We start from the raw sequence: 13,963 nt of genomic DNA on the forward strand, positions 1-13,963 counted from the left end.
CGGCCCCTTGGGCGCCACCGGCCGCGGGACGCCGGGAGCGGCCCCCCCGCGCCACCGGGGTCCCCGCGGGCGCGGCCACCGGGCGCGGCGGGGCGGCAGCGGGCGCGGGGCCGCCGGGCACAGCGGCGGCGGGGCTGCCCCGGTCGGGCGCCGAGCCCGCGGCTGGGGCGCAGGCGGCCGCCTGCTCCGGGTGCCCGCCGGGCATCAGCCTGACGGGAGCCGCCGAGGTGCTCATGGAGGCGGAGGCGGCGAGGGGACGGGGGGCGGCCGCGTCGCGCAGAGCCCCGCGGCGCCCCGCAGCATCGCGGGCGGGGGGCGCTCAGGCGCTGCCCCGGCCGGCGACTCGCCCGCGGAAACACATGGCAGCGCCGCTCCTCCGGCTCCCGGGCGCCGCGCACGTGGGCCCGGCCGGCCCGGCCTCCCCTGCCGCCGGCGGGAGGGAGCGGAGGGGAGGGGAAGGGAGGAGGGAAGAAGGGCGGTCCCACGCCGCCAGCGCGTCCTACTGCGGCGGCGCCCGGCTTGGCCCTACCGCCCCTTTGAGCCCGCCCGTGTTTATGGAGCCATGCGGACCCCGGCGCCTGTGCCGTGTTGAACGTGGCGGCAGCGCACAGCCCGGGTGGCCGGAGGGGGACGCGCCCGGAGCCCCGGGATGGGGGTGATGCGTGGGCGGCCGCGGCAGAGCTACTCCTCCCGCCGTACCAGCCTCCGGCCCGCCTACCTGCGCCAGAGCACCCCTGGCTGTACCTGGGCTGCAGGTGTCCTTGGGGCTTCCATTCAAAACAGAAGCAGCTCCGGCAAGTGTGAGACTTCGCCGTGTCGTGATAGGAGCTTGCTGAGGGGCCGAGACGGCGAAAGCAGCACGGACCTGTAAGGATGCAGGGGACAAAGTTGTCCGGTTTGACCTTCATGCCCGGGGCTCCACTTGAAGAAAGGCTAAGAGAGGACGTGGAACCTTGTAAAGCAAGTGTAATCCGACACAATACACACAACAGAGCTCTAAAAACAAATTTCAGAATATAACAAAGTTTTTCCACGTGTGATAGGGAGCTCGCCATGACCTTCAGTAATGCTGCTTGGAGGTCGTTGTGTATCAGCCAAGTTTGGGCTAAATTTCAATACATTCTGAAGCATGGTTTTGCACGTGCTTTATTTTACCCATAAAATTTAAGGGGTATTGCTTATATCTGCCCAAGTTGAGCACAACATAAGTAATTACAAAATCCAGGACCTCTTGTTTGGTTCATTAAAGTGGTACAAAAAACCACAAAGTCCAAAAAATATTAGGAGAAAAAAAAAAATCACTCTTGTATTAAACTTCCCTCACAACTATGTTTTTCAGGTAGAAATGTAGACAAGAAAGGGAAACGCTCTGCTTTTTGACTATTTTGAGTAACAACCTTGCTGATTCCACAGCATTACTGCTTTATACTGCTGTCAGCAGCAACAGAAACAGAGAAGAGAAACTGCTCTTGGATAGGCAGTTGCCATGCCTATCCTATGCCAGAACAAATCAGCCCAAAATCTCAAAGAGGTGGCAGCAGCAAGGATCACAGTTTCCAAGTGTCAGAGCAAGCTCAGAAGATGGTGAAAGAGGAGAGGTGGTAACGCAAGAGTGAGCATCCTCTGTACCTTTTACAGGTTGGCCAACTCTGACCAAATTACATCACTTCTTACTCATATGAAATTGTGCTACAGACACAAAGTAACAACCAGAGTACAGTGAGTTACCTCCTACATGCCAAAGGATGCACAGAGACCAGGAGACCGGGATGTTTCAGTTTCGGCGAAGACCAGCAGTGACTGATGGCGGAAGGAAAGACGATGCAAAGCAAGGCATCATGTCTATTGTTCTTGGACTTCAGGAAGAGTGGAGTTGGCTTCTTACTTAAAGCCAAGCTTTTATCTTCTTGCAGCCATTGAACTTTTGAGGGAATCTCTGAGACGCCCATGCAAATGTTCAGGAGTGAAAGCGGATCTCAAAGAGGCAAAAAGAAACAGCTGAAGACAACAGAAATGTATACACTAAAGCTGCAAAGCACAGCAGTGTGTGAAAATAGGAAGTAAAAAATACAGCATAGTGAGAGAAAGAAATACATGAATCAAGGAGCAAAGGAAGCCATATGAAATGCACCACAAGAAAAGGCATAGCACAATTATAATAAAGAGAAAAAAAAAATCTATAGTCCAGTGAACAAAGCCCAGAAGATTTAGAAACATGCATATCTTTAAAAAAAAATAAAAAGCTAAAGTGTCCTCTCCAAACAAAGCAGAGGCACCCATCATTCTATGAAACTGCACAGGAAATAACAGGAGTCCTGGAAGAGTCCTTTTTCCACACTGGAAAATGTGTTATCATAGCAACCCAGTATGCAGTCTTTATTAACAAAGTTAAGAAAAATGCAAAAAGTCATTCAGAATAAAAAGGAAAAAATAATCTGGAACTTGAAAGCTATTTTTCATAACTGAACAGGTTTCAGCATGTAAGGAAAGTTACTTTTGTCATTACCTGGAGTTTTGGGCTTTTTAAAAACCTCTATTCTCTTGGGTAAATACGAACATGAAAAAAACCCCCATGCACTGAAAGACTCTGAATTAAGTCATCATTCCTGTCTACATGCTTTTTTACCCCAAGACATTGTCCAGGGGATAGTGCTAAGTGTGGTAACTACTTTTCAAAGCCAGCTGAAGATACATCTAACTGTTCCTTCCATGACCACCTGGCCTTGGCAAACTGACCTGTTCCACTACTTCAAATAACCCATGAATGGGCTCATCTGACGTTTGTATAGAAGTACCTTCTTTACCTTCCAGGCATAGGAAAGCATTACAGCAAACAGCAGCTCAGATTTCCTTCCCAGGAGCTATTAGGTTATATAGGTACTGCTCTGCATAACCTGTGTCCAACAGCTGAGACCTGCACAGTGTGCACTGAATCAGTCTGTGCTGTTCTAAGCTTTCTGGAGGCTTTCAAATAGCATATTTAAAACACAAACCACCCTCCATAAAGCTACCCACCCTCCAAAATTTTTGTCCATACAGCAGGCCTTAACTCTTCTGGAGACAGATCTTTTTAAGTCCATACATCTTAAGTCAGTTTCAGACACAACAATGGTTTCAGCTTCCTATAACTCTGTAAAATCTATCTAATATGCTTTAAGTGTTTTTAATCTGTCCATGATCCTTTGTTTCCTCTTAGTTGGAAATGCAGGAATAGAATACATGACCAAAAAGACTAAGTAAGTGAATAAGAGTTGTAACTGTGTATTTATTTACTAATGAAAACAACCAAGTGAAATCACAGATAACTATTTAATATCAGCAGTAACCACACCTGCATTTTGGTTGCAATTTGAGTAGAGTTTTTAGTTTGTTTGTTTATAGTCAGAGTTACAGTCTGCCCTGTTTTTTCTGTCTTGATTGATGATTTTTTTAGGGAGGTGCCTCTTTCTTTCAGATATTCAGATCACAATGTATATACAGATTTTCTTAAGTCAAAGTCTTTGTTCCATGAGGTACAGTACCCTGCAGCTTTAAAACCTTATAAAACATTCAAAGTACAACAGGAAGGTATAATAAAAGAATTGGGCATATATGTGTATCCTGTTATAAGACATAAGGCTTTGTTGACTATACTGAGCTACTAATAGCAAGAGAGCTAACACTGAGACATGTGAAAGTCCCAGCAGAGGAATTCCTGTCTGGCTGTACACCTGCAGTGCCAGCTGATTTGAGGAACCCCAACCTACATCACAGAATCATAGAACCCCAACCTACATCACAGAATCATAGAAACATTTATGTTGGAAAAGACCACCAAGATCATCAAGTCCAACCATTAACCCTGCACTGCCAAGTCAATCACTAAACTGTATCCCTCATACCACACATACAGGTTGTTTCAGTACCTCCAGAGATTGTGACTTAACCACTTCCCTGGGCAGCCTGTTCCAATGCTCAACAGCCCTTTCAGTGAAGAAATTTTTCCTTATCTCCAATCTAAACCTCCCCTGGCACAATTTGAGGCCATTCCCTCTTGTCCTATCGCTTGTTACTTGGGAGAAGAGATCAACTTTCACTTGGCTACACCCTCCTTTCAGGTAGTTGTAGAGAGAGATAAGGGCATCCCTCACCCTCCTCTTCTCCAAACTAAACACTCCCAACTCCCATAGCCGTTCCCCAAACAACTTGTGCTCCAGATCCTTCCCCAGGTCCGTTGCCCTTCTCTGGACATGCTCCAGCACCTCAGTGTCCTTCTTGTTGTGAGGGGTCCAGAACTGGACACAGGATACGAGGTGTGGCCTCACCAGTGCTGAGTACAGGGGGACGATCCCTGCCCTGGTCCTGCTGGCCACGGTATTGCTGATACAGGCCAGGGTGCCACTGGCCTTCTTGGCCACCTGGGCATGGCTGGCTCATGTTCAGCTGGAAGTGATCTGATGAGGTGAGAAGGTCTGGAAAGCACACACACCTCACAAGCTTGGCTCTAAATGAGAAAGGTAGATCAGAAAAACTAAGTGAACAAAGGAAAAAAGAAGGGAGGAATGGGCATGAGCAATAGACATTAATAGAAAATATACAGTAACAGCAAACAGGTACAGTAAAAATGCCTCTACAAAAGAGATCCACAGTTTTAAAGCTTAGCCATTGGGCACAAATATATTCTCAACAGAACACAAGAGAGTAAAACCAATTGATCTCAGACTCAACATTTTAAGAATTACAGAACTATACTATGAAGTTATACTGGATACCACTTGCTACAGTAAAACTCGCTAAAAGAAAGGAGTTTTATCACTGAAGCTGCAGTGGCCTATAATAATACAGCATTATGTAAAGTGACGTTGCTATTTTATTTATTTATTAATATTGCTTATGAATAATGTACAGCATTGCAACACTTAGTAAATGAAACAGAACACAAATAAGATCTTTACTGGACTCATAGTACCACTGAGCAGTAATTATCCTATTTGCAAAAAATACAATAAAATAAAGGAGAAAAAACAATTCTGACAGATTTTACATATGCTGTACCACCACTAACCCAGACCAATCATCAGCTTCTGGAAAACATGTCAGTAATTTTTTTGTGGCAAATATATGTGCAAGGAAAAAAATAGATAAATATATGCCTCTTTACATAGCACAAACATTGGGAGTAGCACAACTCTAGCTCCATCATGTTTCAGGAAAACTACAAAACTCAGCTTAGAGAGAAACAAGTTCATTTAGCAACTCTGTGCACTCTGGACCATTACTGCCTCTTAGAGCTTCAAAAACATTATGCTGTCATAATTTTTCTGTGACTTTAAATCTTTTTCCCTTATCTGCTTCTGTAACTTATATTTCAATATCTTTTGCATTAAAAAACAAAATGCTTAGTGCCACAGATTTCCAATTGTGATGCTCCAATCTATTTAGTTACATTCCACAGCAAAAACAGTGCAGCTAAATATTCTAAAGCATTTCAAAACAGTGCAAACAGGCATAATCAGATTTATAAATCAGACAAAGGCCTATTAAAAGACCCCTGGCAACCAAGAGTGGAGTTACTAAAGGGGCTAAATAGAGCTGCATCCCCTTCCCATCACTTAACACCGGCCACAGTAAGGCTGAGCAAAAGCTGTAACACAGGCTACACCAGTAAAATCTAAAATCCAACTGCAGACAAATTAAAACTGGTGTTGGTGGTCCCCCACCTCCTTAAAACAGAGACTGGAATTTCGTTGAGGCATATAGGATATCTTCCTGTTCTTTCACACTGTGCCCTAATATAAAACAAACTCAGGTGTCAGCCAGAACTATATTCCATCAGGGACTTTTCAAAATTTAAGAATATGTACTGTATTTAATTGTATTTTTCAGCATTTAATAAACTCATGTAGCTATTAGAAATTTTTCTTTCTAGAAGAAAACAGAACACTCAAGAATTAACACTCTGGTGATTATTCCAAATTTGTTGAGAAAATAAACCTACAACGCAGTTACTTTTTTTCTGGGGGGAAAAAAAGAAAAGAAAGAAAAGAAACATAAACCCAAACCAAAACCCCAGTGCTGACTGGAAAAAGGACATAGCAAATCAGTTTCACCAGGGCAAATGATGTACTTCCCTTCCAATGGCAAGGTTGTGTCCTTGTTTTCCTTTATCCTCACAAGTATCACACTGTAGAAAACTATTGTTGGAGTGGTGTGTTTAATTTCCACCTCCCTATGCTTGCATATCATCTTGGATTAAGCAGGTGCATGTTTTTTAGCTGAACTGCTGGTCTTCCATGGGGAATTCATAATTTGATTCACCCTTCATACACAAAGAGCATAAAAGCATAGAAAGATAATGATTTTTGAGCCTGAAACTGCAATGTTGTTTCCTTTTTTTGCTTGCATGGATATTTCAAAGAAAGTGGTTTACTTGATCAAAGATTTAAAAATGTCTGCAAAGAATACCTGGGTTTATTTTTTTTTCTTTTGGTCATTAATAAAAATATTAAGATTTTTTTCTGTTCTTGTTCCTTCCCTCACACTGTTCTCATATTTGAAGGGGGAAAGAGGGGTATTTTAAACTTTGAACAAATGTTAAAACTGAAAATTAGTCTAATGTCAAAAGCATTAATGTAACCCAAATGAATTATTTGCCCTCTTGAAACATTTGGGAAAATGCATTTACATGTTGTTCCCTTCCCTACTTTTTCTGTGCTGTTTCCAAAACATGCAGCTCACAGTCACTTGCTGGACTACTGTATTGGGAGAGAGAAAATGCACACTGAATTTCAAAGTACACATTTGTTAAAATTTGTTACTCAAGCGGAAGACCTAGAGACAGGCAATACCCTCTGGTGCTCCATCACCCTCAGAGTAAAAAAAAAAAAAAACCAAGAAAAATCCTGATGTTCAACATAACTTCCAGCATTTCAGTTTGAGCCCCTTACCTCCGGTCTTGTCACTGAGCACCACTGGCCCTGTCCTCTTTGCACCCCCCCATCAGGTATTTATAGACATTGACTTTATCTCCCTGAGCCTTCTCTTCTCCAGGCTGAGCAGTCCCAACCCTATCAACCTTTCCTCATAGGTGAGATGCTCCAGTCCTTTCACCATCCTTGGGGCCCTTTGCTGGACTCTCTGGTACATCCGTGTCTCTCTTGTACAGGGCAGCCCAGAACTGAACACAGCACTCCAGGTGTGGCCTCAGCAGTGCTGAGCAGAGAGGAAAGAGTGCCTTCCTTTAACCTGCTGGCAAGACTTTGTAGAGGTAGTACTACAGTAACTGTTACAAAAATGAGAATACTGCATTCTGATATTTTAAATGCAAATTTTTGTATATACTATAAAGCCTGTATCTTCCACTTATGATAGAAGCTATTAAGCTACAAAGGGACCACAACATGTCAGAAACACTGTGATAAGGATCACTACAGGATAAAACACTGCTATAATTTTCATCATTTTCAAAGACAATGATAATGCCTTATACAACCCACACAAGTAGCATGTTGCCATACACCTTCCTACACTGCTTCCTGCATGAAATGTTCCCAACAGTGTCTTACACTATTATAATCAGCAGCAACCATTATAGCTCCCAGCACTATCAATCTACAGAGACACTACAGAAGTCACCAACATTGTACCACCAGATGTTAGGGGAGATCTCATACATCATGTTGAATGCACAGGTGTCACCTGGAATAATTTTTGTGAGAAGATTTTGCATACCATTTATATAATTGTTTCCTGTAAAGTCATTAATACATACCTGGGATGGCTATTTTTTCCTTACTATAGCAAGTTCAATGTTTTTTCCACCAGATTTCACAGTGTAGCATACAATGAAATCATTAAAATGAGTATATTTACCAAGTATTTTGCATTTTCATGAAGGAAAGAGGCCCTGTTGGCCAGGTCAACAATTTCCCCTCGCAGCTCCTAGTTAGACTCTGCTAATGTTTTAGGACTTCATCTTAGGGTATCTAGGAACATAAATGCATGAGAACAGAAGTTCTCAATGATTTTCATGCCATGCAGGTCTTTTTCTTTACATAAATTATTCTGGCAACTCTTGTTTGCCAAAACCTCTTCTGATTGACAACTATGGAAAGGACAAAAATTTCAATACTTTTGACACACTCCTGTGAGCAATAGTTGAAGGAACTCAAATTCTGTCCATGGTAGAAGCATTCTGAGTAAGGTGGGATGTAGACTATTTCACTAACCCACGTAGGTCTATATTCAGCACTTTAGGAATGCCATGGCTGAGTTTGGCGGGGTTTTGTGCAAAAACAGCCAAGAAGCTCTGTTTGAAAGAACTGCCAAAGTTTGGTGCATATTTCTTTACATCAGAGAAGAAAAAAAAGGCATGCACAGGGTTGCTCTCAAATGGAATTCCAAACTTTTTCCAGTTTTTAGCATCTAAATCGCTGTCAGCTTCCCGGTGAATTGATGAGTATCCTCGTGGTCTGGTGTGCAAGGCTAGCTTCTAGTGCTGTGTTTTCTCTTCTTGCATTATCTAGAGAATAAAAATTTTTAGTGGTTCAATGATTATCTTTCCCTCTCCAAAGTTTAATACTAAAAAAATATTCTAATACAGTAACATTAAAGAAACCCGATCAGTAGCATTTATTCATTTAGAAGAGACACAGAAGGTAGGCAGAACCTTCACCAGGGTTTACTGAGGAGCTGATGGTGACCATTTTCACCTGAGCCATGATTTTGTCAACTGACGGTATCCCTGGTGGTCCAACTGCCAACGCACCTCCACCAATCCTGCAGACAAGGTTCCATCAGCATTTTCTCGAAATTAAAATGAGAATGGCAAGAAAGGCGTCCTGCACTGTTTACAGTGAAAAAAAAAATATTCAGAGGATGGGAAAAGCAGATGGGAGCTAGGGCTTCCCTGCCTTCTGTCTTCTGGGAATCAAGCAGGGACCATGAACAGTAATCCAATTAACTACACTCTTGAGGCGAAAACTAGGGAATAAGAGGCAAGTACAGGCAGGTCCCAGCAGGACAGGAAACCAAGAAGGTGTGATGGGGACATCACAGTATAGAAGAGTAGAAGACTGCAAAGTTAAACACCACCACTTGTGTTGGTAAGTAACTCTGCCACCACCCAGTAGCACACACTAATGTGAGAGTTTAGACTGATCTAAGTCGGTGCTGTGGCTTTGCTCTTTGAATTGCTTCCCCTTCTTCTGAGTCTCTGCTGGCTTTCACCTGGCCTGGGCGAGATATTGCAAGAAACCTTCTCTGGTTTTCCTGGCTCATGTCTCTGCCCCGCAGGGCTTCCAGCCTGGTTTACCACACCCCAGCCAGGCAGTAAGGGCAGCACAAAAGTGTCAGTGGGAGAGCACAGCCTGGGGTAAGACCTTTGCTTTGTGGTGGGCAGATAGCAATGACCAGTTGGCTTAGTGGTCATATGGAACTGTACAGTGAGATGACATGTATGCTCTAGGCATTTTTGCTAACAATGTGGTGAGCTTTCATGCAGTTTTGCTTTCATTCAGTCCTCGTCTGAAGGAAAATATTCCTTGTAGAGGCAAGTGTTCAAAAGAGTTGGCTCATACATGTTTGGAAGAGGGGTGTCTTTTATAAGATTGACATGTCAAGAGGTAGCATCTAGGGCAGGGAAGGAGGATGGCAGCAGAGATTTAAGCCCAAAGTTGTCTTCCAAGTCTCCAGAAATATTTCCAATATCATCCTTATTTGTTTTGATGAATTTGATCTGTAGGTTAGTCTTTCTTGTCCCTTTCAGTTTGCCTATTGCCATTGGAATTAGTAAAGAGCAACTTGTGCTATCCAAGTGGCTTGTTCCTAATGACAAGATGCAAACAGACACCTAAAAGATGATTAAAAAAAAAAAAAAGGACCACTAATTTTGAAAAATCAAAATGATTCCCACTGTCCCCATAAGAATTCCTTAGCTATATTCAAAACAGTTGTGTAGAAGCCTTCATGTCCTAGTACTGATCTCCCAAACTATAGTGCTATCTTCACAATATTCTTCATAAATTTATAGTTATTCAATCATCTTCATAAATTAAATTTTAAAGGTCTCCTATGTACCATATACTTGCAAAGCAACGTATAGTGCTGCAATAACTGGTAACACTAGCTGCAAAAGCCAAACAGATGTGATCAACCAGCGCATACACTCTCCTCAGAGTTCTTTCCTCTTGAAGCTTGGCGGCATTTTTGTTTCTGTGTACCCAACACAGCTGTGTCCAGCCCTCAAATTCCATCCTGTTAAATTAAGGATAAATTTTTCTTATCTACAGTATTTATTTATGTTATGCAGAGGAGATGTTGTAATAATAAGTCTTTTCACAAGGACATTGGCAAACAGTTATGTGGAGGCTGTATCATCCTCCCCAAATTAGAAATAATAATGTCTGACACCTGTTAAGAAGGAAAAATTCTAAGATACGGTAAACATCACAGCAAAAAGTTTTGAAGTTGCAAAAGTTGTGGTTTACAAATACAGTACAGATAGGCAGCCCCTGGACAAAAGGCTTACAACCAAGTAGAAAAGAAAGGAAATGAGGTGGTTACAGACATGAGAGCCCAGGCAGATAGCAAGTCAGCACAGATCAATGTGGCAAGTAGTATTCTCGGTATATTCACTGTTTATAGGTGCAGTCATGGCTAAGATGATCTAAAAGTTAACTGCTGACAAAGAAGGGTAAAGCTGCTCCACTCTTCTGTCCCGTGAATCATCTTCCCTTGCTGTGACATTGAAACTCATTCGTTCCCAATCTGTGAAACTGAACAGGCAAAAAAGCACTTTTAAAGAAAGGCAATTGGTTTTCTGCCAATTTAGCTTCCTTAAACATCTTAAACTACATGATCAGACAAATAAAAGTGATGGCACAGGAGACAGAGTGGGAAGTGAGTGTAGAGAGGACTGAAGGAAAAACACGGATTTTGGTACCAGCTAGCTGTGAGGTTTACTCAGCTGTAAGATAATGCCAGACTGCAACTTAAACACTGTCACTGGTTTCGTAGGTATTTCGGTGGGGATGAGTTTTGAAGGCAGATGTACTACAGACATTTATGAGAAGCTCCTTTTATAGTCACAGGTAGAAAGAAAGAAAGGTCAAGATGGCTGCTTTGACAACTTCTAAGAGACTAATTGAACAAATAGTAGAGTCAACGTCTCAAGAGCAGATAATAATTTTGTTGCTTTCTCAGTTGTTTGAAACTCGGCACTTCCCGTCATAAAACCTTTTTCTTAGAAGACACAAATAAATGAAAAAAGAAAAGAAAGAAAACTGACCAGCACTGTGTCAGATCTGACAATGGACTGAAGAAATTAATAATAGGGTCAGTGATAAATAAACAAGGATTTTGAGCTGAACACCTCAGGCATGACTGAAGTACAACATAAGTAACCCCTCCTTCCCTGCTTAGTCAGTCTTCCTCAAAGATGCTCTCCTACCAACGCTAACAAATGGATGTAAAAGAGGGCTTACAGAAACACATGTAGTTCTTTCCTGGCAGAAATGTATCTTCTTATCCAGCACTCAAGAAAAAAAAGCTCTTTTAGTACACTAGTACAAAACTCATACCTTTTTTACACAACCTTCTTATGATAATAATTCTCCTTATCATTTACCTGTGACCAGAGCTTTGGCACATCACAACCAACATCAAACTACAGTTTTTGTGACTATTTTATGTAAACTACACACAGGGTAAATTATTACATGTGTAAATACAGAAAACTATGTATTATTTTAGAAGACAAAACCTGGTATCTTTGGTCATTTAGGAAGAATAACAGACTATGATTTCATATTTGTAATATAAAATGTTTGCACTTCTCAAAAGTCCAAACTAATAGGTACATACAATCTAGCCATCAATTCTACATTTCACAGCTCATAAAACTTCCATTTTAAATTACGCAAACTAAAGTTTTCATAGACAATTTCATGTTACATTGTCAATCCATTAAAATTTTGTCCTCTGTTCTAGCCTTAAAATTCATTCTTTTGCTAACAGAAATTAGGTCTGAACCAATAAATATCAATAAACATAGGAGGTTTAATCTGCTTCTCTTCATCAGATTCCACTTCGCTCTCCTTGTCATAATTTCAGATGATTTTTTTTTTTTTTTTTTTTTTTTTGTTTCCATTCTCCAGAGAGCAAAGTTACCTCAATTCTTCATTCACGGGTTATAATTTCTTTTCCTTGCCAATATCTAATCAACTTTCCAAGCTGATGCTGACCAAATAGTATGAGGAATTCTGAGAAAGACAAACATAAAGAAAAATAAAGTCTATGCTTAGTATTTTCCATAAATACATAAACAATGAATTCTACAAAAGATAATTACTCCAAACTGAGTTTCTCTCAATAGTTAAATCAGCAGGGTAAAATGATGCATCATGTATGGCAGAATCAAAGGCCCACTTGGAATGACTAAGAAAGAATACAACATTTAGAAAATGGCATAATAAATTTATTTGAGCAATAGTACCTCATTCCTGCAAAAATATATACACACACTAATAGCTAGACTGTGAATGTATTTGGAAAATTACACAAAACCACATTTTGTCATTACTCGAAGACTAGTAGTATTTAATAATGAAGGTTATAGTCTAGAAAAAAACCCTCCATTTTTATTCCTATAGAATCAATATAAAAGAGGCATGAGTATTATTATGGCCCACATTCTCAGCAGCAAGGCTTCTAATTAGTCTTTTAACTTAGAATTTTTCTTACTGATACCAAGAGCAAACTCAACTTAATTTTCAGACTGACTTAATAGTAAGATATATTGCTATTTTACTTGCAAAACAATATATTGCAATTATGGGATAACTTTTTAAAAGTTTTTTTTTTTTTTTGTATGAGAGGCATGCTTTAAAATTTCATGCTGAATAAAAGGAAAAGAGAGTGGTAAAAAACATTGCTACATCCTTAAAATAAATACTAGAAATCAACACAGTTACTATTTTTTCTATGTTGCTTATAGAAAATTGCAGTCAATTCTTATTTGTAGGGTAGTCCAGAGGCAGTTTACTTATTTCTAGGATACATCCCTTGTTGCCCTCATTTTAAGATACAGACCTACAGTTCCTGCCTTGCAAATACCAACTCTGGACACTGTAATTAAAGTAAATTTGTGCCTGCTCCCTGCTTCTCCTGAACCTTGACCTTCCCACCTTTGGTGTGCCTACTCCTGTGAGTACAGAGGGAAGATCTTTCTGGGCAGGCAGGAGGACACCTCACATGCCTGGGGAGTACTCCAATACTTTATCATCATTTTGCCTGCCTGAACAGTGGCACATCTGCTTTCCTCAGTGGCACATCCAGCAGCCATGATCCCTACAGGCCAGATTTCTCCCTATGGATGTGGTCTCCTGTTTTTCACAGCAGATCTCCTCTGCCCTGGGGACACTCTTCTCACAGACTACTCACACAAAGCATCGTCCTTCTCCTCCTTTTTGCTCCTTCTTGAAAAGAAACACACATGCATAGATGCAAGGAGTCTGTATGGATGAGCATGAGCAAGGAGCTCCTGACAAAACCCAAACATAAAAATGCAGCGTACCAGAGGTGGAAGCAAGGACAGGCAATCTGGAGGAATAGAGACACTGTCTGAGCGTGCAGAGAGGGAATATTTTACTAATCTCACTAACTAATATTTACTAACTAACTAACTAACTAACCTTAGTTAAGTCTTTAGACATTATCTCCTGTACAGTCTAACAGGCAAACTGATCCAGGTACAGACTACATGAGCGAGGTGTATGAATATTAGCTGAACCATCAGTCTTACAGAGTTGTGATCAGCAGCATGGAGTCCAGCTGGGGGCCAGTCAACAGAGATACATCCCAGGAGTCACTACTGGGGCCAAGGCTGTTCAACTTCTTCATTACTGACCTGGATGACAGCAGGGAACCGGACCCTCAGCAAGTTCACAGACGTTCCAAGAGTGGGAATTATTGATACACCATCGCT

General features: G+C 41.6%; 1 protein-coding gene across 4 annotated transcripts in view; it reads right to left on the bottom strand.

The window, feature by feature from the left end:
- Window positions 1-13,963, bottom strand: part of TAF4B (TATA-box binding protein associated factor 4b) — a 93,093-nt gene that overhangs the window by 73,811 nt on the left and 5,319 nt on the right. Inside the window, exons 2-4 of one of the 4 annotated variants that reach the window (XM_042029442.1) lie at window positions 10,615-10,754; window positions 1,729-1,975; window positions 745-865 (exon numbers count right to left, since the gene is read on the bottom strand). Coding sequence is in view for 1 of the 4 variants with exons in the window: in XM_042029469.1 (XP_041885403.1) it covers window positions 70-235 (166 nt within the window). In the remaining 3 variants the exon portion in view is untranslated. Of the gene's footprint in view, window positions 1-69; window positions 413-744; window positions 866-1,728; window positions 1,976-10,614; window positions 10,755-13,963 lie in introns of those variants that run through there. The other 3 variants (XM_042029452.1, XM_042029460.1, XM_042029469.1) reach the window with 3 other exon arrangements.

This window comes from Corvus kubaryi, unplaced genomic scaffold (assembly GCF_017639235.1).
Source record: "Corvus kubaryi isolate FWS band 111438036 unplaced genomic scaffold, C.kubaryi_AGA036_p1.0 132, whole genome shotgun sequence".
Taxonomy (NCBI): domain Eukaryota; kingdom Metazoa; phylum Chordata; class Aves; order Passeriformes; family Corvidae; genus Corvus; species Corvus kubaryi.